This window comes from Uranotaenia lowii, chromosome 2 (assembly GCF_029784155.1).
Source record: "Uranotaenia lowii strain MFRU-FL chromosome 2, ASM2978415v1, whole genome shotgun sequence".
In the NCBI taxonomy this organism is placed as follows: Eukaryota; Metazoa; Arthropoda; class Insecta; order Diptera; family Culicidae; genus Uranotaenia; species Uranotaenia lowii.
The window spans coordinates 236480355-236507251 of record NC_073692.1 but is presented as its reverse complement, the minus strand read 5'-3'; the positions used below and the strand labels follow the sequence as shown (position 1 = coordinate 236507251).

At 36.0% G+C, this 26897-nt stretch overlaps 1 protein-coding gene across 2 annotated transcripts in view; it reads right to left on the bottom strand.

The window, feature by feature from the left end:
• Positions 1-9557: 9557 nt before the first annotated feature.
• Positions 9558-26897, bottom strand: part of LOC129746689 (uveal autoantigen with coiled-coil domains and ankyrin repeats) — a 31866-nt gene continuing 14526 nt past the window's right edge. For both annotated transcript variants that reach the window (XM_055740538.1, XM_055740537.1), the window contains exons 4-7: positions 24799-25018; positions 24357-24584; positions 10049-10912; positions 9558-9985 (exon numbers count right to left, since the gene is read on the bottom strand). In XM_055740538.1, the coding sequence (XP_055596513.1) occupies positions 9755-9985; positions 10049-10912; positions 24357-24584; positions 24799-25018 (1543 nt within the window). In that variant the 3' untranslated portion in view covers positions 9558-9754. The remainder of the gene's footprint in view (positions 9986-10048; positions 10913-24356; positions 24585-24798; positions 25019-26897) is intronic.

Here is a 26897-nt window from a genome sequence, read left to right as displayed (position 1 = left end):
AACTTAAAAGTATTAACATTCAAAAAAAAAAAAAAAAATTGCGATTCGCAACATCATTGTAAACGACTTAAGTTATCATTTCTGATACGATTTCATGTTTGCTGGGTATGTTTTGAACATATCAGGCATGAAAGAATTTTATAAATTTACAAACTCTAAAAAGTTTGATTAAATCATATAAAGTTTAATTCTTTGTGATGTAATATTTAACCTTTAAAATATATATTTACAGAAGCTCACTACAAAAATTTGCACCCTTTGTTTGTGCTTTATCTAACGTTCGCTGCACCTTTTTTAGAACAACCCCCTAATCGATAAACTAGACGATACACGCAAAATAATTTTCACTTAAAAAGTAAGTGACATGTAGTAAATTCTCGCCATACGTGATTTCATTTGAATTGGGTCAAGTGAAATCACATAAGTGACCGGTTAAGTGAATTACACTATGACGTTCGAGTGAAATTTATCTAAATTTCTAAGTAAATTTCAAGTTAATTATCTCTTGCATTTTTAAATAAAAGAACATTTATAGAACACCACTTCGATTTCAAATACTTACATTATGCTTTCGCCATAAATTTATTGATTGGAAAATTCCATCGTAATCCCAAAGCAGATCGGTTACTGCGGATAGTGCGACTTCTAAATCTTCCCTGCTGCAAACCAGAAAATCTGTCCAGTTCAACCCACAAACTGAAACCTTTAAATAACTTTTTCTTACATCACGTTTAACACAAACTACCGCTAAAATCGCCTAGTAAAGAATTGGGGAAATCCAAATCCAGCATAAGCTTTAAACGGTGCTCTTTGGAATTTGCCATTTTGAACTCTGAAAATAAACACAATTATATGAGGGATGAATGACATCCAGATGTTAAAATCCTAACAACCCCCTGGCAACTTGACAGTTCTGGCGAGTTTCGTGTGCCGGATTAAAATTCGCAGATGTCGCATGTGTACCGCTTGTTTACATACTCTTCGAGCCATGCGTATGGAAAGGGCACATCATCAAATGTGGGGCGAATCATAAAATTCGAATGAATAAAAAAAGTTTAAATCGGAATTATTATTCTCATTCAATATTCTACCTATTTATTTATTGTATAGGAACAGTTTTCCATAAACCGAAAAATGATCTGCTATAATTTGAAAGTTTTGTTATTCTAAAATATTCATGTGTAACGCAGTTCATGAAAACCACTCGATGATTGTTGTGGTAATGTTTTGTTTCACATTTATTGTCTACGATCGTCATCAATAGTTTCGGTGGAAGTGGTTCTTGTCCCAAAAAACTGCCGTATATCAGAGAATTATTTTTATGAGTCCAGAAGTTTTAAACCTAATAAAGGACACACAGATTTACATCTGTGTGCCGTTTGCTTCGACTGAACTTTTGAAAACAGATTCACTTTACGTATAACTGAGCTTATTTTAAATTCGAATCGGTTTTTCATTTGTTGAATCAATTAAAAGAAAACATATTTCCATATGCGCTCTTCCGACATGTTATGTCGCTTGATTTTCGATTTGACAGAACCAGAGAACCAGAAAAAACTGCCACACGCGATTTGTATAGGAAACGTCAAGTTGCCAGGGGGTTGAATCCTAAAGACCAAATAAATTTAAAAAAAAAACACACACACACAATTACAACCCGAAATTCACTTGAAATTCAAGTGATGGGGAAGTGAATATTTTTTCTCACTTCAAATTCAAGTGAGGACTGAAGTGAATGTGCATGAATTCACTTGAAATTTAAGTGATTGCCAAGTGAAATGTAAATGTCGCACTTGAATGGAAGAAAATCACTGGATCCTTGTTTTTATGTGCAAAATCATGTGTATTTTAAGAGTGAATTTGGGTTCAGTGTACATTAAGAATGCTGGAATGGAAGACGAGAACCTGAGGTAACTAAAGCACAGTTACAAGAGTCCATTGCCAATCCCTGACGGAAGTTTTTCCCTAAAATCGGAGATTCTTCACCCAAATAAATCCAATAGCTTAGCTTAGCTCAAGATCAAGAGTTTTCGTATTAGTAAAAACAAAATAGTCTTTCATTTCTGAAAAAAAAAATTATACTCAAATCAAACAAGCCAAATCTTCCAAACTATTTTTCAAATTCAAAGATTTTAACCTTTGATGAAAATAAATAAAATTTTCAAAAATAAAAGTAAGCGAAAAAAATCATCAGATTTTCGGATCAAATTTTCTTGATGCAAACTTGAACCAATTCAATAATTTTAGTATAAAATTTGGCTTTGAAAGAAACTGCAATACATTGCGGACCAAATACGAGATATTTCATGTTTTCGCTTGCCGCTAGTATGCTAACATAATTCAAATGTTATGAATCTAATAACGAAACCTCATTCTACAAAATGTAACACAACACAGTATTTTGTTCATTTGTTTCTGAAACTGAAATGACAAATTTTGGTGGTGTCCGTAATGTGTTGTTAATGTTGAGCAATACACTTGAAAAATATAGATTTTTTTGCAGATTTTTTAGGTGAAGAATTTTTTTAACAGTTAATATTTTTCATAAAGAATAAATTCCATAATGAAAATCCTGTAGATGATTTTTTTTTAAATTGAGCTTAGAGGATAAAACTAAAAACCCAAATTTGTGATTTTCAGCTAAATTGTTTTTATAAACTAATTTTGTATACAAAATTGAAGCAATCTTAACACATTAAGGACCGCAAAGAAATCTTTGACGAGAAACACAGATATTCGGCAGAAGCCCATGAACTAAGTTTTATAATTTAAGCATTTTTAAGTAACGGAAAACGTTGTGTTCAATTTTGTCCAATAAAGTTCAACACTTGAATTCAGTCTATTCGAGTTATACTTCGAAGTGTTGCTCACTGTTGGCAAGTGAAAAAAAACGGTATTTTTCGCTTCATGATCTCTTGCATTGCTCAACAATTTATGTAGATTGTAAAATTCATTTACAAGCTAAACCTTTTTCTGTATTTTGAATCTGCATTCTGAATCTGAATTCAAAAATTGCGCTTTGAATGTTTATCCGAATTTCCATACGATGTACGATTTCCGAATCTTATTTCACGTTAGAATTTTATGAACCAAGTTATAGAGCCGTTATTCATGAATCTTTTCATTAAATTCTTTAGTTCATGTTTAATTTAAATTCACTTTTCAAATTATTTATTTTTAATCTGCATTGTGAATCAGAATTAAAATATGAATTTACAAAGATCTGAATGTTACTTTTAAATTTTTGATTACCATTTTGAAGCTTTATTTTTTTTTATTTTGTGTAAAAACTATGTTCAAGAATTTAGAATTGGAATATAAAACGAAATTTCTCTTTTTTTCATATTCGGAAAACTATTATTAAAATATAGAAAATGCATATTATCTCGAAAAATATAATTCAAATTTGATATGAAATGTAAAACCGAATTTGAATCAGGATTTCGAAGCAACTTTTCATTTCTAATTTCTTATGATTATTCGAACTGAAAACCAGTATTCTGAACTGCATGCAGAATCCTAAATTCGAAAAACTTTACGATGCACTTTCGGTTATGAGAATTATGGAATCAGAACCCCCGAAATGCGTTTAATTTAATTCGAAATTCGATATTCAGACCTGAATTCCGATGAAAAAGTGAGAAAATTTCGAAAAATTGTAGCAGAATTTTGGCCTTTGATTGAAGGTTTGAGGTTTTGGCATTCGTTTTTAGTCTAGTCTAGTTTTTAGTCATCTCGGATTATAACTATATCCGTCTCTGTTCTCTAGCGAAAATTTGGAGCCGGAATGATATTTCCTGTTGATGATTAGGCTTTTCAAAGTTGTACAATTTTTGAGTGGATGACGCTTGGCGACGAACGAGTTAAACCGTAGACCCCAAAATGTATGGTTTTATGAAAAGTATGTCTTACTTGTTCAAAATCAAATTACGATATTAATCACTTCTAGTTCGAGTTTGCTGGTGTGGCTCAGTAAAACAAGTTCCACATCGCCAACGGTGCTTGTGATTAGCAGCTCATTCACACTGCACAATACTGATGCTCTCTCTTTGAACGTCAATAGCGATGCCCACCACGTCCTAGCAGCTAAAGGATAGATTGGAAAAAAGAGAGATTTATGAAAATTTATTTTGTGGACCAAGGCTACCTCTGTATCCAAGCAAAACAATTTTGTTTGGGAGTGGGGTAAAAGGAATAAATTGGAGGACACCTTTGAATGGTGTTACGATGAACCATAAAAATTGTATTCCTAACTCCTATTAGTTCCTATTGAAAGATTTCAGTTCATAAGAAGTAAGAAGGCATGAGTATGTTAAGTTTAATGGCAACAAAATATTAACTACTATCGTAAAGAAATGAACTATTTAATAATAAATAAATAACCTTTGATTCTATTACCATTCATAATTATTCGGTGCATTCTTCATGGCAATAAATGTAGACAAATATGGATAATCTTTAAAGAAAGATATTAGCACCAAGAGCATTATTGTCAGCATATGCGAAACCTGTCTGTAAAATTTGAAATTCAGCAAGCGGCTGTTGCATCTTAAAGAAATATTGAAACGAGTAAAAAAAAAGAAGTTTCAAAAGATGCTGTAACGCAAGGATAGATTGAAATCAATACAACTTATACCCCAATATTTCTTCATATTCTCGAATTTTCAGTCTGGGATTCAAAATTTTTTCTCTACGATTGTTTTTAAGTAAATTAAACTGTCCATAGTAATGCAAAATGCATTTCGCGAAAAAAAAATAGAAATAAAATATATGATTGAAATAAAACTGTGTAGTATGAAGATCATGAAACACACGATTTCGAAAATTAAAATTCTGACTGAAAATACATTTTAATAGGGTTGGGTTGTATTATACCCGTTTAATCTCATGGCCCTAGTATAATTGAAAAGGGCAGTCAAAGTCACTGGCCCTTAACCCGAGCTGCCCGTGTAGCAGCTCAAGTAGAAGAAGAAGAAGAAGAAGAAGAAGAAGTATAATTGAAATGCTTACAAAAATGAAAAAGAAATATTGAAGGGTGTCCACGATGAAATTGCCACACACCAAATTGATTCGCCAAATTCGAGTTTTCATTCGGTTGGCATCAAATTTCCAAGGATTGAAAAATAACTATTAAACTTCATTTTACCATTTTTTTCGTATTTCATTTTCAGTCTATACGCAAATGCCCGCACCTTGGCCTTAACCCCGGCCATAAGATTCTGCACAAACTGTGAATCAACCGTTTTTTTGCATGTAAACGCAAACTTTCTTCAGTTCCTCGACTGTTTTCGCTACATTAGGTCGTTTAAGAAGGTGCTGCTTCATAATCGCCCAGTACTTCTTGATGGGGTGGAGCTCCGGAGTGTTGGGAGGGTTGAACATTTTCGCCACGAAGTTGACCTTATTGTCCGCATTCCACTTCAGCACGTCCTTGAGTAGTGGCATGAGGCCATATCCGGCCAGAAGATTATTGGGACGTTGTGGGCCTTCAGGAGAGGAAGCAGCCGCTTTTGGAGGCACTCTTTCATGTACTTTCGTCAGCATGTTGAGGTACAACTTCCTGGCACGCGTTTTGGCGGACTTGTTCTGCTTCTCGTCGCGATTAGGGGCCTTTTGTACCTTAAACGTTCGAAGCCCTTCTGGACAAAATTTCGGCATAGATGCAGCTTCTTAGCCACATCCCGAACGGAGGCGTTTGGGTTTCGGTTGAAGGCATTGGAGGTCACTTAATTGGTTCCATCTCAAAAGTTTATCCAGTTTTCTTTCGCGCAGTTTCCAGATTTCGAAATACGTTGACAGGAAAAACGCGACGTCGCCACAGCCTCCTTTGTTTTGTTTGTTTCGAGTATAGTCGTTGTCATTCGCGACTTATATCAACGATTCAGTCATTGAAAAACTTATCCGGATCGATGTTTATTCTTGGGCTCGAACTCACGGACATCGGCTCAGGAAGCAACTGACTTGCCAACTGAGGTATATCACAAGCCCATTGGCCAGAGCCTACCTTTAGAGCATCTGTACCCGTGGTCTATTTTTGGGTCTTATTTATACAAGAATTAAACCAAAGAAATTAGATCCAATCCAATGAAAAAACTGGCAACCGCATTCGTGTTCCATTCACTGTCAAACGGTTTCGAACTGCGTCAAATTGGATCCAAATCTCAGAAGTTTTGAATCCTTATACCGGTTCTATAAATTTTTTAGATGAAACTAGTAAAATTGAACATTGATGCAGTTGCTTGGGTCGGAATTTGGGTCTAAACCGGCTGTTTGAGCCACGGATACAGGTGCTCTAACTTCACTCAAATAAATTTAAATGCCAACAGTTAAGTTGCTGCAACGAAGTATTACGGTTCGCCCTCTTATTAACATAGTATCCGACTAAAAGGAAACACTCGTAACAACAAATATTTTAAGTAAGAAGTCTTAATAAAAACTACTGTTTTGAAATTTGTAGGCGTTGCTAGTCATTCGAAGGAAGTCGCAGTGACCTTGCTGTAGATTGGTTAAATAATGTTGCAGTGGTGTTCGTGGGGGCTATGGGTGCTAAGGGTTTCTCCTTGGCGAGGTAGTTCACCCAGCCACCCTAACCCGGCGAATGTCATGGCGAAAAAGTTTGTTTGGCAACAACCAGAGGGCCACCAGGAGATGTGAGCCGCTAATGTAGAGCGAACAGGCGAAATATGCGAGCGAAAAACGAGGGCAACGATCGGGGATGGTTCAAGGCCGTTCAAGAATGAAATGACCAAAGCATTTTCCGATAGTTCGCGAATGCAGAAAGATCAAGTTCCAAAAGATCTTCATCGCTTTTTAAAGACACGATCAATTGAACACTAAATTTATGCTTATGCTTATGCTTATGATACGTACACAGCCAGATCTTGTCAGCATCCCGGTGAATAGTAAAAATACATTCACAATTCATCTTATCTAGGCCGGGCCCACTGTGCAGTATTGGACGCAGAGACGACTGGAACCAGGGGAGGAAGAAACGTGGACAACAGTACCATACGTTCCCATGTTTATTTGATATTAATTCGTTGGGAGCATAGATGCTAAGATATTTCTATGCTCCTTGGTGTAGGGCCTTGCTATTCTTCCTTCAGGGGATGGAAATGAGGTTTTTCTACATGAAGTTCAAAATTTAACAATACAATAATTAAAGAAATTCTTCTTTAACCATCATACACTGTTTAATTTTGGATCCCTGTACCTTCATCTCAGGTCATCGACCATGGTTATAGCGCCATTGCTCGCTTTTGAAAGAGCAGAGAAATTATTAATACAGCACCGATATTCTTAGAATTTTTCCATTCTAAAGATTTCAGCGCCAAAAAGAATACATACACATATGAACACACATTTACATGTTAGAAATATTTGTCTCTCTACATTTGTCATCATTAATTAAATTAAAAACAACAAATTATGTTGTAAAACTAAGCTTCTCAAAATGAACGAAAAATTAAAACAAATAAATTGAAAATCAATTTATTCCAACCAGTCGATAGATTTTTACTATGAAAAATCAAACCTTCAGTTTAAAATGAATCTATTTAAAATCTTGAACATCATTTTAAAGTGTATGATTACAGAAATTTTCATTGATACTTATCTTTGTGATGTTCTCCATAGGATACATGAGATTAAAAAACTGGAAAAGTGTCAACAGCAAAACACAGCGTCATATGTAGATGAAAACGACAAGCGCAAACACTTATTAATTTAATTTTAAAATATGCGTAAGTCAATAAAAATGTAAAATCTAAGAAGAAAACAATCGTAGCCAAGACATTTGGTATCATCCATGAAAATAATTTATAACTTAGTAGGAAATCCATTTTTCATTTTGTAGAGCTTCTAATGGCAGGCTACTTTAATTACTAAGCACTCGAACTGAAATTTTTTATAAGTTAAATAAAAGTAAAATTTTGGAATAAGAAGCAGGCGAAGTTTTTGCGAACAGTTCCGCCCGAAGTCTCTTGCGAAACTCAATAATTTGAAGAAAACATAATACTAGAATATATGTTTCATTAAAGTTAAAAGAGGGAAAACTTTTTTTCTGATTATAATTTTTGCTTAGCAACTGATTTCAGAAATTTTTTTTTTTTTTAAATGTACCAACTCGGTCAATTACAAAACTTATCCATTCCATTCAATCCTCCGTTGCGTGTAGTCCATATGTGACGTTTACTTTAGCCTGGACCAAAACCTTATCTAAAAGTTTCCCAGCGTCATCTTCGTTCATTTTTTGTAAACTTTTTTCGACGCTTTCGAACAAACGCCATCGTATTGTCATCCAAAGACCATAATTCATTTCACAAATAACTCTCAAAAACCCATTTCCTCTCACAAACTCCACCATGATGTAAACAAATTACGAAATAATATAAAAAATCATGATAAAGTTATTTTAATACTGTGGGAGAATGACATAATGAAAAGCAAAAACAAATAAATAACAATAATAAAACGATTAGTTTTTTAGAATGTACTTAGCTTGGTCAATTACAAAACTTATCCATTCCATTCAATCCTGCGTTGCGCGTTGTCCATATGTGACGTCGACTTTAGCCTGGACCAAAACCTTATCTAAAAGTTTCCCAGCGTCATCTTCTTTCATTTTATGAAAACTTTTTTCGACGCTTTCGAACAAACGCCATCGTATTGTCATCCAAAGACCAAATTTTCCAAAACTAAAATCACAAATAACTCGCGAAACTCCGTTTTCTTTCACAAAACTCCACTGTGAATTCACTCCCGGGCACGGCATTCACCGATATTACGAAAAATAAAAGTTTTTCTTGGGCTACAATCTATATAAAATCACTCCTTTTTCTTCCCGAAAATTTCGCATCAGCCACAAGCCAGTGCTCCCGGGTCTCTCCAAAGACACGATCAATTGAACACTAAATTTATAAACAAAATTTTAGTGGTATCAAATATAAGTCTGATATTGGTCAAACTTGTGGACATGTGATATTGGTTAGCTTAAAAGGATACTCAGCTGACGGAACATCAGGTAACCATCCGCCATTTTGTTCGTTGCCTCAAAAAACCGTTCCCTTATTTGTCCTGAACATCAACAGCACCCCGCTGTTCCGAGATTAAAAGCCATTTAAACTTAACTCGAGAGCGCCGTGTGCTAAGCTCTACGCCAACTAATTAGCCTAGGAGTCTTACCTTAGTCTTCCCGAACTTCCTGCAGTTTAGCTAACAGCTAGTCTTACAAATTTTAAATAAAAAATCACAACGCACGTGGTGGTTTTTCATTACGTTTTTTTTTTTTTCTTAAAATCCCTTCTGTTTGATTGCTAACGATCATTTGAATGGCTAATTTTTGTTACAAAAATGTCACATCCAAAAATAAAAGATTAAGAGGAAGAAATAAAGAGGAATGCCTGAAGAAATCAGATGATCTCGAAACTGTTTTTACCAAGAATATGGAACATGGAATATCTTAGAAGGGTTATAGTTGAACCTGGCCAATAAAACAAGAAAAGGTTTTTCACTAAACCCGTTTTAAAACAATCCCCATCAAAGAAATAGGTGTGATGTTTACTTTATTCAAATACTTTATTCGTACTTCTCAGTAAATCTAACGATTGCTAGAAATTTGACAGTACATCTTAAAATTATTCTAATTCTTAAGCCCACAAATGTCCGCTTCAGTCGAGCGTGTCAGCAATTTGGCCACAATTTAGTCTTGGCTTTTACTAACTAGGAATTTCATCTCAGGCTGAGTGACTTCTCACTAGACACCGTTTCGATCGAATCCTTCATCGGTTTCGGAAGATGAAATTCTATGTGGCCCGGGTCCCTTGACGCGATCCTGGACCTCAACGAAGCTGCTCTTAATTTCATCAAGTGCCTTTCCAAGTCCGGTCTTGATCATATTGAACTCCTGGGTCACCAGCGAAAGACGACCAAGCAGATAGTTGAGATTGGAATCTACTTCCGACATGCGACCGGTGATGAGAGAAACCTATGAAGTAGAAAGTTGCGATTAGTAATTGTAGATTTTGATTGTTTGTAATTTGACATTTACCTTTCCTTCCATACTGTCCATGGTTGTTAGAGTGCCGTTAACGTATGCTTCCGTCTGCTGCTGTAGACGATCCAAAGCTTGTTTGCTTGATGAAATTTCCTGGTACATGATTCCAATTTGACGCCAAACTTGACTGATTTCGGTTTCGATCTTGGAGCTAAGGTTGCTTAGAGCTCCGTTGTGATTATCGAGAATGGTTGCTCCAATATCGTCGAATCGCTTGGTAACGGTTGTGTTGAGATCCTTTGAATTGGCCTTCACTACTTCTGTAACCTCTCGCAGAATCTGATGAATTCCATAATCAATTCCACGCTTGGCATCCAACACATTCTCTCCCGTTTGCAGCAAGAATTTCTCCAACCGACTCAATGCTGCGATTTCCTCCTTCAACGTACCGATATCGTTTTTGGTATTCGCGAAGAATGCTTCCGTATCAACGATTTCTTCCGACAGGGTCTTCAAGATTTCATTGACCGATGCCTGCAATACTTCGTTGTTCTCCTTGATGCGCGTGGCCGTTTTGGAGAAGCTCTTGTCCGATGCGGTCAGCACCTCCAAGCGCATGTCTTCGATAGCGTCCAGCGTTTCGTTGATAAGCTGCTTCATGAATGCCTTATCCGGAGTTTCATGACCACTGACAGAGCCAACGGCAGTCGATGCTAGGCTGTCCTTGACGCTGCTGTCGATTGTTTCCAGCTTCTTGATAACGCGCTCTTCGAAATCAACATTCGAGTGCGAAATCACAACCGGATTGTTGTAGTGCGAAGACAGCTTCTCGGAAATCTTAGCGATCACTTCGTCCGAGGTGATCAGTTGTGAGCTCACCAGCTTCTCCGTTTGCTCGTACAATTTGCTGTTGGTAGACTGATGAAAGCGACCAATTAGATATTTCATTTTTTGTCAAAAACATATTTCATTAATTCTACGCATGAAACAGTAACATTTTATTTGATTTAAAATGATGAAAGGACCTGTGGCGAATGGTCAATTTTATTCTGAATTATGAGTATTTAGCTGTAACGACTTATATCAAGATATTTAAAGCTTAATACTATTTAGATCATGGGTGGCCAAACCATAACCCGCGGGCCACATGTGGCCCGCGACCAATTTTTTATGGTCCGCGAAGCTGATTTTGGAACAGTCATGTTTTAAAAATTGATCGATTTTCTTGGTCTGCGTATATCATTTGGAAAAATATATCTTAATCTATTCTAACTAATTTCAAAACAAAGATATGAAAATCTCTTGAGTGATATAAGCCAAAGGGGTAAGTGTTGTGTTTGGCCATTTTCCGTACATTTGTTGAACATTGGCAAGAATGCGAATATAATTTTGAAAATGTTAAAAATTCAACTTGGAGAATCGTTTGGCGTTATTTACTCAAAATTGATTATTTTTGAACTTGTACGCCTTTGACTCTACGGGTCTCATATAATTTTACAAAAAAGGTTCCCATCCCTGTATAAAAAAACAATTACAATTGCAATTTTTAAATTATAACATTATCTGTAAATTCTATCACACATTTTTCAATGATTCCCAATTGGATTTTGGTGACTACACGGCATTGGTATGAAGAGCATTCAAGCGGACTCTAGTTTTGATATTGAGGAGTTTAGATAGCCTCTGAAAAATAGTAAGATCGTAACAAAATCGTTTAAAAATCCTAAAAAAACACCGAAGCATATCAACACCATAATTAAAACTATACATTTACAACAACTTCAACCATCAACGTAATATGAATTCTATTTCAACAACATTTCATCCATCCAAATATAATAACTTTTACAAATTATGTAAAACATCGAAAGTTTGCTATGTGTGCTTTAACAGAAAAGGGTATATCTATGGAAATTAAACCAAATCCAAACTATTTTAAATGGCATCTTGCTCTGTATTTATGAACATCAATAATGAAAAACTAGTCAGAATTTATAGTTGAGTAGTAAAATTCAACTACCTAGAACCGGTTTGATACTGACAAATCTCTCAGAAGAACGACTTTTTTTACCCAGAATTTACGATTGAAAAAGTTGCGCATTCGGTTCGAGTTTGCGATCGGGTACAGACGTGTTTTGCGCCGCGGAGGGAAGAAAAAAGTTAAAACAAGTGGTTTTTCGGGATGCAGTCGGTGTGTTTGCTTTCAAAGCTGTTGTTGAGTGTTTGCTGTTGGCAGATTGTGCGATGCGATGCAGTTTCAAGTGCGGGTCTGGGTGCTAAGGCTGTAGATAACAGTGCGGTTGTCGGGCTTGGCATTTTCGGGAGCCATTTTTCCTACCAATTTTGATCAGAATGATGCAACTTGAGAAGAACATTGAGGGAAGTGTTTATTTGGGAGAGGGCGGCTAGAGTCCGGAGATTCGGTTGTTGCGCGTCAGTGTACAGGTGGAGCTCGAATTCGAATTCATATCCGAAAAATTGATGTTTGGTGTGGAGGAGAAGAACCGGTTTGGATTATTGCGTGTTTTTTTTATGGAAATCATCATGAAGTGCTTAATAACAGTGTAATTAGCATTTTTGAAGATTTGCGATATCAAGCTGAGTGTTTGCGGGCGATTTTTAACGATTAGAAAGTGATAAAATGGACTCTCTGAGTAAGGAAGGCGGCGTGTTAAGTTGGGTGGGAGAGGGCGGCTAAAAGCCATCTATTAAAAATACGCTCTTTGGTTACTTCGTGGGAGAGCGAAAGCATCAGCGTGGTCTTGGAGGTAGCGCCAGCAGGTGATTCCGGTTCAGCCTGCTTCGATTGTGAAAATCGGTTCGGTTTGAGTAATATTAATTCCACAATAAAATGGTGCTCAAAATTTAGGGGCCGCACGCAAGATGAAAGTGGGAAGAAAAAAAGGTTCTTCAAGTGTCAAAAGAAAGCAGGGGAGCGAAAATTGTTTAAGCAAAATTTAATTTAGAGAAAAAGAATCTTTATTGGGTTAAGTGTTAAATCTAAAAGATGAAAAGCGAAAATGAGGGGAGTGAGGGGATTCATCGATATTTTGGTGTTGTTGAAATCAATAAAATACTCAAGTGAAAAAATGCTGAAGGGTAGAGAATTAGGTTAATTTTTCAAGTACACAAAGAGAAGTAGCTTGAGCAGATGAATAATAGATTTGCCTTTTATTAGGTAAGGTAAGTTGGTATGGTAACAAGGTAAGATGTTAATTTGTAAGTGAAAATTCAACATTCATATTTATTTATTAAAGAATGATCGATCATCTGCAAACTGGCCAGGTATATACACGGATGCCGGAATACCTGTGGTAAATTTATAAAATTATTCATTTTATAAATTTTTGACCAGTTAGGGAGTTGATCGAAACATTCATCCAGTATATACTCAAACAGTGACACGACATACATTCATCCAAGCCATGGTGCCGGGTATGTCATATACTGCATTTTAGATATGCAGAATATTTAGTCTAAGAAATGCAGAGGTGCACATACTTTGGTAAAACTGCGGTGAATCCGTGCACCCATGGTGGATTACCTACATACATACCTACATACAGAATTTACGATTGAAAAAGTTGCAATGATTGAAAAAGACTCAAATTCGTATCCATTCTGTTCATAGAAGGCTTTCCAAGTTCACTTGTCAAATCGAGACATTGAAAAATTGGAAAGAGTTGGATTCAGTTGAGGTTGAGGTTCGTACTTATAAAAATCTATATTTAAGATTTAACTACAGTTCGTTGATAAAATTTTACTTTTAAAAGTCAAAAGCTTGTGAACGCTTCTTTTTTTCAACAATATCATTCTGCGTTTTTCATTTGTCTATCAAATTTTTCTAAGCAGAACGGTGAACTTCAAAACTTTGTAAAATGGGCTTTCTTTTTTTATAGACCATAAAATTTACTTTATGTCCATTAAAGTTTACGCCATTAGACATTTGTGGGATGAATAAACCGATGATATTTTAAATGCCTTGAAAAGATTGACATACATACATAAGCTGAGAGGGATAATTCATTTCGTATTGCGTAATATTTATACTATTTTTCAAATTGAGCAAAATTGGTAAAAATATGCAAGTAACAAAAACGATTTTTTAAGATGAAACTATACTAAAGTTGTATAAAGTATGTAAAAGAATTTTTTTTAGCACGTATCCGGGCCGGAAAAATCCAGACTATTTTCATCTAAAAATCTGGCAATATCCGAGCATTTGATTTTAAAATTGTCGACCAAAACTCAAGGCAATATCAAAGCAAATCAATAACAATAAAAACTTGAAAAAATGTCTATCAAACGTATCAGCAGATTTTAAATCGTATTTTAGGCTTTAACAAAACCTTTCATGATATTTTTTAGTTCGAATTGGCAAAGAGCATTTTTCAATAAAATCCGGGTAACCAACCCAAACCGGACTTTTCCCAAATTTTGTTTTAAATATCCTGGCAAACCCGGATAAAACAGGGCAATCTGGCAAGCTTAATCTTTACTTTACTTTACTGTGACCTAGACAAGTTTCTTTTATAGCGCTTTCAAAAATTTATTTTTTTAATACTCTAGAACAATTTTTTTTGGCCCGCCAGCCAATCTCATTTTTGAAATTTGGCCCGCCTGCTGAAAATGTTGGCCACCCATGATTTTGATGATTAGAATTTAGATAAATTAAATATATGCAATCTGAATTTGTTTACCTTTGTTCAAATAATAAATTAATTTTTTTTCATCCAATTTTAGAAATAAACCCTTATTTTTACAGAAAATAAAATTAACTTTTAACTACAAAAATGCGTATGGAGAGGAGAAAATACTCAAAGGGGTATGAAGTAAATAAAATGAATCTCAAAATACTGAGATCTGGACTGGCAGCTCTCATTTCTGTATGATAATAATTTTTTCTTACTTCTGGACTCTGGATATTAGCAAAATTTAATGGAAAGAACGAACCCCCACAAAATATTTTTATATTTTCATAATTTCAAATGAAGAATATGATTGAATGAATTTCCAGGATTATGGACATTCATAACGAAAAAATTTTGCAATCCATAGGTAGTTCATTCATTCATAATATAACAAACAGTTTCAAATCAAAATAAAGATAGTAATTTTAAAGTTCAGCACTCAGAGTTCGACAAATCGTAATTAAAGGACTAGAATTACAATTTTTGAAAGTTTTTAATTTTTTTTGTTATTTTTGTTCATTATAAATAAACAATATTTGATATTTCTTTGAATCCTACAATTTCTAAATTATCTATTTATGTATGATTCACGTTCAATTTGCAAGTTTTGTCATTTTTTGTTTTCATTTTTTTGCAGATTTTAAAAATTTAAAAAAATTTAAGGATTTTTGTATTTTTTTTTTTTCAAATTTGAATAATCTATTAATGCTTTATTAATTTTTTTTTTTGTAGAGAAATGAATCCTACTGAGTTAGATGAAATTTCAGGGACTAGATAAGAGAAAATCGATATTGAAAAACATGCGAAAAAAAATTCGCCTTGTCTCCCGGTAGGACTTGAACCCACATCTTGCGCCTCTCCGGGGCCCATGTATTAACATTCTACTACAGGAGACCAACCTGGCGTATGAATATTATACTGGTAGCCAAACACCGAAATTGGCTGGATATCAAAATACGGCAAACGCATCATTTCTCATCATAGCTGACAACCCGTGCAGGATATGAGAAGGCAATGCAAATCTTGCCGTGCTTAAAAATGTCCAAACTTGATTCCAACTACCGTAAGATGAAATGATGGGAATAGAAATAGACCAAGAAAAATGATTATGATCACATGGGAGAACTATTCCCTTCATTCCGATAGACATCGACACTCAACCAGTATAATATTCATACGCCAGGTTGGTCTCCTGTAGTAGAATGTTAATACATGGGCCCCGGAGAGGCGCAAGATGTGGGTTCAAGTCCTACCGGGAGACAAGGCGAATTTTTTTTCGCATGTTTTTCAACATCGATTTTCTCTTATCTAGTCCCTGAAATTTCATCTAACACGCTTGGATTCATTTCTCTACAAAAAAAGTTTCGCTGACTGAATGTTTGAGTCAAGACCCATCTCTGGGTCGCAGTTTAAAAATGCTTTATTAATTTTGGTTATTTTTATAATTCTTTTGTCATTTTTTCCTTTTGTAATTCCTGTAATTTTTGTATTTATTGTAATTTTTTGAATTAGTTATCTTCGTAAAATATGTAATTTTTGTAACTTTTGTAATTTAAGCAATTTTCGTAATTTTTGTAATTTTTGCAATTGTTGTAATTTTTTAATTTTTTGTAATTTTTGTCATTTTTGTAATATTTGTAATTTTTGTAATTTTTGTAATTTTTGTAATTTTTGTAATTTTTGTAATTTTTGTAATTTTTGTAATTTTTGTAATTTTTGTAAATTATGTAATTTTTGTAATTTTTGCAATTTTTGTAATTTTTGTAATTTTTGTAATTTTTGTAATTTTTGTAATTTTTGTAATTTTTGTAATTTTTGTAATTTTTGTAATTTTTGTAATTTTTGTAATTTTTGTAATTTTTGTAATTTTTGTATTTTTTTTTTTTTTTTTTTTTTTTTTTTTTTTTTTTTTTTTTTTTTTTTTTTTTTTATTTAGGACCTTTTTTATCATTCAGGTCCGTGCAAATTTTTACAATTACAAGATACATTCAGATTTTCTCATACAGGTTAATTGTTTTAAGATATTCTATCACTTTCTGCGCCATTTCCGTATCATCGGCCAGTGCTTCTCGAAGATTTCCTGGAATGCCATGATTTGTTCGGTGTTCATCTAGTTGATCACAGTTGACGATGATGTGTTTGACTGTCATGGGTTCGTTACATCTGGGGCATAGTGGCCGGTCTATTCTGTCCAACAGGTACCCATGCGTGAGCTGGGTATGCCCGATCCGGAGGCGAGCTAAAATCACGTCGTCCCTTCGATTGCCTAGAAACGCTGCTTTGAAAGGTAGTATGGTGTTTTTCACTTCTCGCAATTTGTTGTTTAAATTCGTGTGCCACTGCAGCTGCCATCTCTTCGTGATTTGAAGTTTAACGATTTTTCGGACTTCTGAAAAGTCAACGCTTTGTTCTGCATCCTCTGGAAGCTCCAATGCCTTTTTGGCTTCCGTGTCTGCTTTTTCGTTTCCGGGTATTCCGATATGACTGGGAATCCAACAAAAAACCACTTCGGCTCCCAAATCAGCAATCTGATTAAGTAGCATTTGAACGCAGTCTTTCCATTTGGATTTGATCTTGCACTTTTCCAGGTTGGTCACTGCGCTCATTGAATCAGTGCAAATAAGATAGGCTTGCGGAACTTGTTGTTCAACTACCCACGAAAGCGCTTCCTTTATTGCTTCGCTTTCCGCTGTGAATATGCTGCAGATATTGTTCAGCCTTCTTTGTGTCACGAAGCCTTGGCTTACTATGCCATATCCGCATTTGGAATTTTGTTTGGAGCCGTCCGTATAGATTGCCCTATGGATACGGTAGTTTTTGTGGCGAAGTTCGTTAAACAAGTTTCTGAGTTCACTTGGTGTTGCTCCTTGAGAAAGTTTGCTATGAAGACTTTTGTCAATGCGTGGTCTAATTCGCTGCCATGGGGGACATACTGCAATTTTGAAGGCAGTTGTTCTTGGTAACTGTATCTCTAATTCATTCATCGTGCTTTGACCTCTGTTCCGAAAGGAGTTTGGTTCGGTCATGGGTCTTTCTCCCCACCTTTCATCAGAACTATCTGCGTCATCACTAAGGCTGCTGCTATTACTGCTAAGGCTGTTATCAGTAATGTTATCGTCTGTTACGGTACTCACTACTTCAATGTGAGGCTCCATGTGAGGGACAGCTAATCGTCGAGCTGTGTAGAGCACTGTTCGCTGGTCAATGAACATTTTCAAGCTAGGGATCCCAGTTTCAGCATGAAGGCTTTCGATTGGGCTTGTTCTAAAGGCCCCAATTATCGCTCGGAGTCCTGCGTTGTGTACGGTTTCTAATGACTGGAGAACTTTGCTATCCAAAGCCGATAGAATAGGAGCAGAGTATAATAATTTTTCTAATACTGTTGCACGGTACAAATTTAGCAGTGTGCTCCGGTCTCCGCCCCACGTCCTGGCAGCTATACTGCGGATAAAAAGCACTCGTTGTTGGCATGCCGCTTTTACCTCTTCAGCATGGATTCGGTACTTGAGATGTTGGTCAAGAGTGACTCCCAAGCACTTGTAGCTATTTTTACGGGGCACCGTGATCCCGTTCATTATCAGCCTTCCTTGGTTTGGCGGTTTTTTCTTTCGAGGACTGCGGAAGATGACAGTTGCGCTTTTTTCCGCCGATATTCTGAATCCAGTTTGTGTTTTCCAAAGTTCCAGTTGGTTCAAGGCTACCTGGAGCTTATTTTCGGTATCTTCAGCATGCTCTCCTGTTGCAATCAGAATCACATCATCGGCATAAATCAAGCATTGTACATTTGATGGCAGGTGGCTGGTAATGGTATTTATTGCCATAAGGAACAGCGTCACGCTTAGAACCGATCCTTGACACAGGCCAGTTTCCATAGTTTTGCTGCTCGAAACCTTTCCATTCAACGAAACTTGAAATGTTCTTTTGTACAGCATTTGTTGGAGAAATTTCAGCATTTTTCCGCCAATAAGCCAATAGCTGGCTAACTGCTGTAAACAAAGCCTACGCCACGTTGTATCGTAAGCTTTGCTGATGTCTAGGAATGCCACTTGAGCAATTTGATTTTTGCTAAAGGCTTGGCGAATGATTTCCTCCAGAGTGCAGAGGTGGTCCGTGGTGCTTCTTCCTTTCCGAAACGCGTATTGATGTTCGTATAAAAGTCCTCGAGTTTCCAGCAGGTGAATAAGGCGATTGTTAATCATCCTCTCAAACACTTTTCCCATGCAACTGTTGAGGTAGATTGGGCGATAGTTCAGAGGGTCAGAGCGCTGTCCTTTGCCTTTGAAGATGGGTACAACGAGCGAGTTAGTCCATTCTTCCGGATAGACAGATGTGTCCCACAGCCTGTTATACGTGTCCAGCAGTAACGCTTTACCATCTGGGGGAAGATGTGTTATCATCGCATAATGAATGTTGTCCTGCCCTGGTGAAGAGCCCTTCAGCCCTTCAAGTGCCTCATCTAGTTCATATTGGCTGAATATCCTGTTGTGTGGACCTGGGTCGGCGGATATTTGCAACGGTTCAGATTCCACCAGACGTTTGTGGTTTAGGAACGCTTCATCATAATTAACTATGCTGGACACTTTCTGAAATGCGTCGCCTAGTAGTTCGCATATGGACGTGAGCTCTGTTGCTATTTTTCCATCGTACAAGATGGAGCTTATTTGGGTACTTCGGTTTTTTCCTTGTACTTTCCTATAGCTTTCCCACATTTCCTTTAGAGGGGTCTGTGAGGAAAATCGCTCTGCAAACTTTTGCCAGCTTTTCCTTTTGGATTTAACTATGGCTTCTTTGGCAGACTGATGTGCGTTTTGAAAAGCCTCCTTTAGTTGTTCTGGGTCGGATCTGTTGGCTTTTAACTGCCGTAATGCCTTTCTTCTGGCTTTGACGAGATCGTTGATTTCTGAATTCCACCATGGAACGCACTTTTTTCGTTGGGTCCCTTTCGTCTTAGGGATTGAAATCTCCGCCGCCTCTAACATGGCTTTGGTTAGCTTTTCAGCTTGTAAGGATACGTTTTCATCCCTAACAAAGTTAAGTACTTCCTGGTATAACAGCCAGTTCGCGTCTTCGATTTTCCACCTCACTCTGCTATTTTGCTGTACTGCATTTCCAGGGAATAAAATATTGATCGGGAAATGGTCACTACTGTAAACGTCAGGCAGGACATTCCATTCTAGTTGTCCGGCTAGTTCCTCTGAGCACAATGCCAGGTCTATGCACGAAAAACTTCCATGACGCTGGTCGACGTAGGTGGGTTCTCCACTATTTAACATCACTAGATTGTTTTCCTCCATAAATTCAGCTACCATTCTGCCACGCGTACTAACGTGGTCAGAGCCCCACAAAGGGTGGTGGGCGTTGAGGTCCCCGACCAGCAGGATGGGTTTCTGGATCTGGTTGATTAGGTCTGTTAATTGTGTGCGGTCGATATTCTCACTTGGCGGCAGATAAATATTTAGAACATTCACATTGAATGGAGCTCCTAATTTTATGGCTACTGCTTCCAATGCAGTTTCGAGCTCTATCTCTTCGCTGTCAATCAAATCCTTTGCGGCTATGACTACTCCGCCTGATGCTCGGCTTCCGGTTAATCGTGGTCGATGGAGTATTTTATATCCAGAAATGCGGGGGTGGTTTTGAGGTTTACACATTGATTCTTGGAGACAAATCACACTTGGTTGATGCTCTTGAATTAAAATATCCAATTCTGCTTTCTTGGGCATTAGCCCTTGGATGTTCCAAGAGATAATTGGGAGGTTGGGTGAAGAACATATACCAGAACTGGCAGAGTGATGAGTAGGCTGACGGAACACAGGTTGAGGGATGACGTCCCCGCTCCCGCTCCCGCTTCCTCGATCGTCTTCTCCTGTATTCAGAAGTGGGGGGGCTACTATTCTTTCACCGGTCCCCAACCAGTTCTGGATATTTTGCCGTTGTCTAGTAGTTTCAGTCATTCCATTTGGGTTTCCTTGGGGATCGCGTTGGTTGGTGCCGTTAGTTCCAATATCGATATTCCAAATTCCGTGGTCGTGTCCATGTTCTAGTGCAGGGTCGTTTATCATCGTATTACTTTTTGACTTGCTGGCCATTTTTATTTTTTGGGGGTCGACCTCTCCGTTTTACAGTTGATTCTTGTTGGGATTGGCTCTCGAATGCATCATCGGATTCCATGGAAAATGGTAGCGAGTTTTTTGAGCTCAGCTTTTGCTTTTTGAGGGTTGGGGTCTCGTCCACTGTTATGGGGGTTGCTCTAGCTGTGGAAGACCTTTGAACCTGTTCCTGTTCCGTTTCCATTTCTATCTCAGATTCGCTTTCTGAGATTTCAAGATGCTCTTCAGCGGTTTTGAGTTTGGCTTTCATGATGTTAAATTCTTTGGCAATAATACGGAGATTTTCAACTTCTTTTCGAAGCATTGAAATTTCGTCGTTTTCAGTTGATGGAGATTTCTTTTTAAGATCAGCAAGTTCTTTTGTCAATTTGGCAATCTGGATATCTTTTTCTTGGTCTCTACGCAGTGTTTCGAGACGTTGTTGCGCACCACAGACGTTGGCGTAGGAATTTTCCGCATGTTTACGCGCGTACTCCTTCCTTGCTTCGCCGAACGTAATTCCGCTGTCAACTTTTGTCTTGACAATTTCCTCTTCTTTTCGATATATCGGGCAGTTCCTTGAAATTGGCGAATGGCTGCCTTTGCAATTTTTGCAGAAAGGTTCTGCTTGACATGGATCTTCGTTTTCCAGTTCATGTTGTTTGGAACAGTTTCGGCACGTTGGTTCACTGTCACATTTATCCTTAGTATGTCCGTAGGCGCAACATCGATAGCAAACCAACGGAGATGGATAAAAGAGACGGGTTCGACAGTTAATAATTCCAACACGTATTTCTCTTGGGATTACGGTTCCAGAGATGGTCAGTACGATAGTTGGGGTATTGACTCTGGACTTGTTTTCCATTCGCGTTATCCGGCGAACTTTAAGGACTCCTTGAGAAGCGAGTTCTTCTTGAAGTTCTTCTTCTTTTAGATCACAGGCTTCCTTACAGCTTATTACACAACGGCTCACATTGAACACAGGATGGGGAATGATCCGAATTTTTGTACCGTCGATCAGTTCGCTCATTTGAGTAAGTTTTGCTGCCAACTTCGAACTGCGTGTTTTAATAACGTATTTCGTCCCATTCTGTTCGGTGTACGCAGCTTCAATCTTGCCAATAGACTGGTCCAAAGATTTGCTGATGACGAATGGATGTTTAGGCAACGGATGTTTTTCGTCAGCTGGGCATAGGGATAAGATGATAAGCTTTCCAAAATTCCCTGACCTATCCAAGTACTCCGGCAAGGTCCTGTCGTTTTTATCGGGCGGGTCGCCTGTTGTGGCTACCCCCGGGGGAGTAGCTGGTGCAGCCATGGTGGCTGCGTGGTGATAGGCTTCTGTTCTAGAACTTTCGATCAAGAGCCCTTCGCAGAAATATCAAGTCGAGAAATGCGTTCTCACCGTAGTGAGTAACGTCTACCCTTTAACCTTCTCAATCTTCGGTTCACCCAAGGGTTAAAGGTCCAGGTGACCGGATTTGCGTTTCCGCCTTAACGGGTAACGACTACGCTTTTCCCTTTGTATGCTACTTTGGCCAAGCGTTAAAGGTACAACCAAAGTAGGGACGTTTTACCCTTTTCCCAACGAGACTTGTCCAAGACGTCCGAAAGGTACAAACAAGCTCGGGTTAAAATATTTTTATCAATATTTAGATGGATGTGGCGTTTTGCACAACTTTCTCCTGCAGGTAGTTCGATGGAGACTCGTGGTGTTTTATGTATCCAATAACAACGTAGAGCTTCCACTACTTGACAGCAGATGTCTCACCAGCGACAAAGAGACGTTGCTGTTGATGGAGCTTTTTCGCTTGCAACTAGAAGGCTAGAGATGTAGCCAAGCAAGCTTAACTTGCACACAATGATGCATGTAGCTGCTGTCTAGTTGGCTTGTGTTTTGCTAACCACTTTGCACTGAAATATCTAGCCGAGCGGAACGAATTGTTTTTGATATTGTCTTTAATAACGCACTTTATAAGAAACCTCCACTTCTATCTAGCACTACGCGTACCGTTTACCGATATCGAAGTGAACTTAGACGCGGCGAAAACGATTTTCACACGGAATTTGTCTATTAAAACCAGACCGAAAAAACTTTGTTGTTTTCGATACCATAGATACGAAACCTTGTTGTAATTTTTGTAATTTTTGTAATTTTTGTAATTTTTGTAATTTTAGTAATTTTTGTAATTTTTATAATTTTTGTAATTTTTGTAATTTTTGTAATTTTTGTAATTTTTGTAATTTTTGTAATTTTTGTAATTTTTGTAATTTTTGTAATTTTTGTAATTTTTGTAATTTTTGTAATTTTTGTAATTTTTGTAATTTTTGTAGTTTTTGTAATTTTTGTAATTTTTGTAATTTTTGTAATTTTGTAATTTTGTAATTTTGGTAATTTTTGTAATTTTTGTATATTTTGTAATTTTTGTAATTTTTGTAATTTTTGTCATTTTTGTCATTTTTGTCATTTTTGTAATTTTTGTAATTTTTGTAATTTTTGTAATTTTTGTAATTTTTGAAATTTTGTAATTTTTGTAATTTTTAGTAATTTTGGTAATTTTTGTAATTTTTGTAATTTTTGTAATTTTTGTAATTTTTGTAATTTTTGTAATTTTTGTAATTTTTGTAATTTTTGTAATTTTTGTAATTGTTGTAATTTTTAAATTTTTGTAATTTTTGTAATTTTTGTATTTTTTGTAATTTTTGTAATTTTTGTAATTTTTGTAATTTTTGTAATTTTGGTAATTTTGGTAATTTTTGTTATTTTTTTAATTTTTTGTAATTTTTGTATTTTTTGAATTTTTTGTAATTTTTGTAATTTTTGTAATTTTTGTAATTTTTGTAATTTTTGTAATTTTTGTAATTTTTGTAATTTTTGTAATTTTTGTAATTTTTGTAATTTTTGTAATTTTTGTAATTTTTGTAATTTTTGTAATTTTTGTAATTTTTGTAATTTTTGTAATTTTTGTAATTTTTGTAATTTTTGTAATTTTTGTAATTTTTGTAATTTTTGTAATTTTTGTAATTTTTGTAATTTTTGTAATTTTTGTAATTTTTGTAATTTTTGTAATTTTTGTAATTTTTGTAAGTTTTGTAATTTTTGTAATTTTGGTAATTTTTGTAATTTTGGTAATTTTTGTAATTTTTGTAATTTTTGTAATTTTGATAATTTTGGTAATTTTTGTAATTTTTTGTAATTTTTGTAATTTTTGTATATTTTGTAATTTTTGTAATTTTTGTAATTTTTGTAATTTTTGTAATTTTTGTAATTTTTCTAATTTTTGTAATTTTTGTAATTTTTGTATTTTTTGTAATTTTTGTAATTTTTGTAATTTTTGATATTTTTTGTAATTTTTGGAATTTTTTGTAATTCTTATAATTCAGTCATTTTGGTAATTTTTTCTTATTTTTGTTCCTTTTTTGTAATTTTTGTAATTTTTGTGATTTTTGTCTTTTTTTTTTGAAATTTTGGTTATTTTGAAACTTTTGTAATTTTTGTAACTTTTGTTATTTTTGTAATTTTGGTATTTTTGTCATTTTTGTTTTGATGACTTATTGATCTAAACATCTATAGCTACCCACCTCGATAGTTTCCCGTTCCGATTTCAGTTCCGCGATCTCGCGGCGCAACTCCCTTACACTTTCCGTCAGCTCGTCCAGTTTTCCTCCCTCGGCATACTCCTCGCCACCTCGGCCAGATTCGGAATGGGCTCTCGCTTCCAGGGCGTGTGCATTGTCATTCAGCCAGCGCAGAATTCCCTCCAAAGTTTCGCTCAGCTTCTGCTGCTGGATTGCATTCTTCTCATCTTGCTAATGAAAGAAGAAAATAGAAATAAAATACAGCGCATTAGACGACAGACAGCCTTTCAAGTGGCTTTCGATCGCTTCTGGAGAACCCTTGGATCTTTGCGAGCATAGAAAAAAGTAAATAATTCAAGCACCCTGCAGAAGCATTCAAAAAAAAACCCTTAAAAGATCATCTGCAGAATGATAATTAAGTATCACAGCACAACCAACAACTTACGTTCAGAAGTGCCGTCTCGATGCTGCTGACGCGCTCCTCCAGACGTGTGATCGTTCCCTTCAGAGGGTCAAATATCCGCTGGTTCTTTTGCAGAGTGATCAGCCCTTTCTTAACCTGTTCCCCGAGAGATCGCTCCCGTTGCTCGTGCCGTTCCAGCTTGTTGTCCAGTAGATTGTACGAGTGCACCAGGGAAAGGATGGCATCACGAATTTCTTGATTTCTGAAACGTCATTCAAGGTGAAAATCATGATTTATTATTGGCTTAGTTCTATGCGTTGGATCAAGTAAAACAAATCATATTTCTAAAATCTATGATTTCACGGTGCACCATCGACAACAAATCAATAATATATTTTTTCTGTTGAGAATTATATAGATTACATATAATATTTTTGTCTTCAAAGATACGAAATTACGTTCTTCGGCAAAGTTGTTTAAGAAGGGTGGCCCAGTTCCAAAGTAGATGGAAAAGTTATTTCTTTAGATCATGGCCACAAAAAATGTAAAAAAGTCGTTTTAAACCATACTATTTTTAAATGAATCAACCTTTAAAGCTTTTCCAGTTAAAATTTTGAAAGAAAATTGGAAAATTGACGTAATTTGAGACATTTTGGCATCTTCAGATTTATAAAACACGAAACATGGAATTCTTGACGATCATTCAAAGTAGCTGTTTTTCGAACTTTTTATCAATCTGCATTTTCTGAGAGTATTCTAACACTTAAATTCAGCTTTGTGCGCAAGAAAGGAAATTTCATACCGGTTCTAGTGAAGTGTGAAGTGATGTTATAATCGGTACAATGCTTAACCAAAATGTGATAAATATTTTTCTAAAAATAAATCCAGAAATTCTGCGGTAATGCTTTGCGCACAGTGCACTGCAGTGGTTCAAAGTGGTTTTGCCGCCGACCGCGGCCTAGAGGATAACGTTCAAGTCTTCTAAGCCAGTGGTCATGAGATCGAGTCTCGGTCACGGCATACATAGTACTCTTTCTGTGGGTTGGTGGTATAAGCATTAGTAAAATGCTAGCCATTATATCCTTGAAAGATGTACGCTTTAGTCTTAAGTAGAATTTAGATCTTTTCAAAGAAACATGAAGTTTCACTGAGATCCTATATGTGTGTGTTCGTTTAAAAATCCCCAAAAGACCAAAAAAATCGAAAATGTGAGTCCAAAAGATCGATCCAAGATCGACCGATCCTAACTGATCAACTGGCTAATACGATACCTGAATGAAAAAGTGTGCGTTTAATGTAGGGAGATACCAAGAGTAAGATATGAATATTTCCTGTTAAAACCTTTATTTTTTTTTTCTTATTTTTACATAAATCATCACACAGTGGGTAAAACGGACACTTAAAATATTTCGAAAATTACAATGTTTCGCACAAATTCAATGTCCCACAGACCCATCGTTCATTTACATCAATCACGGTCTCATAATAGTAAACAAAATAAACAAAAACTTCGATTTTCTTTATTTGATGTTATTTTCTCTCCTCAGAAAATAGTTGATAACTCTCAATATTTTAGAAAATTTCCACCATTTTCAAAGATGGAGTATGTATTAGACTTCTTTTGAACCATCTGGAGGAAAATCAGTGAATTTCGATCAAAGGGCTTGAGCAACAAACGTTTTGAAAAAAGGTTGCTAAGGCTTTTAAGACGGGCACTTCAAGGTCGGGTAAAACGGGAACATGAGCTTTTTCCAGATATTTTAAATTTCCTTCAGTTCGATCCACCATATGTCTTCTAAAGACCAAGAGCAATGTCGATCGAAAAGCACCCAGCATCTCAAACAGGCCATAAAAACTGTAAAAACTGAATCCTCGATGAAGCCAGCCCCTATTAAATACGAAATTTAAAAAACACACTATTTTTCCAAAGCGGACGCGTTTTTTTCTGACAGTAAAAACAGCAATTCCAAAAATTGTAAATTCAAGTTTTCAAAAAATATTGAAGATCGAAGCTTTATTGATTAGAATTCTCTGAAGAAGCTAACCCGATAGTCTCCCCAACATAACCTGATCCATCTCAATCAAGAATTTTCGACGCCTGGAAGAAATAGTCAAGAGTTAAACATCGGCCCTCCGTAGGT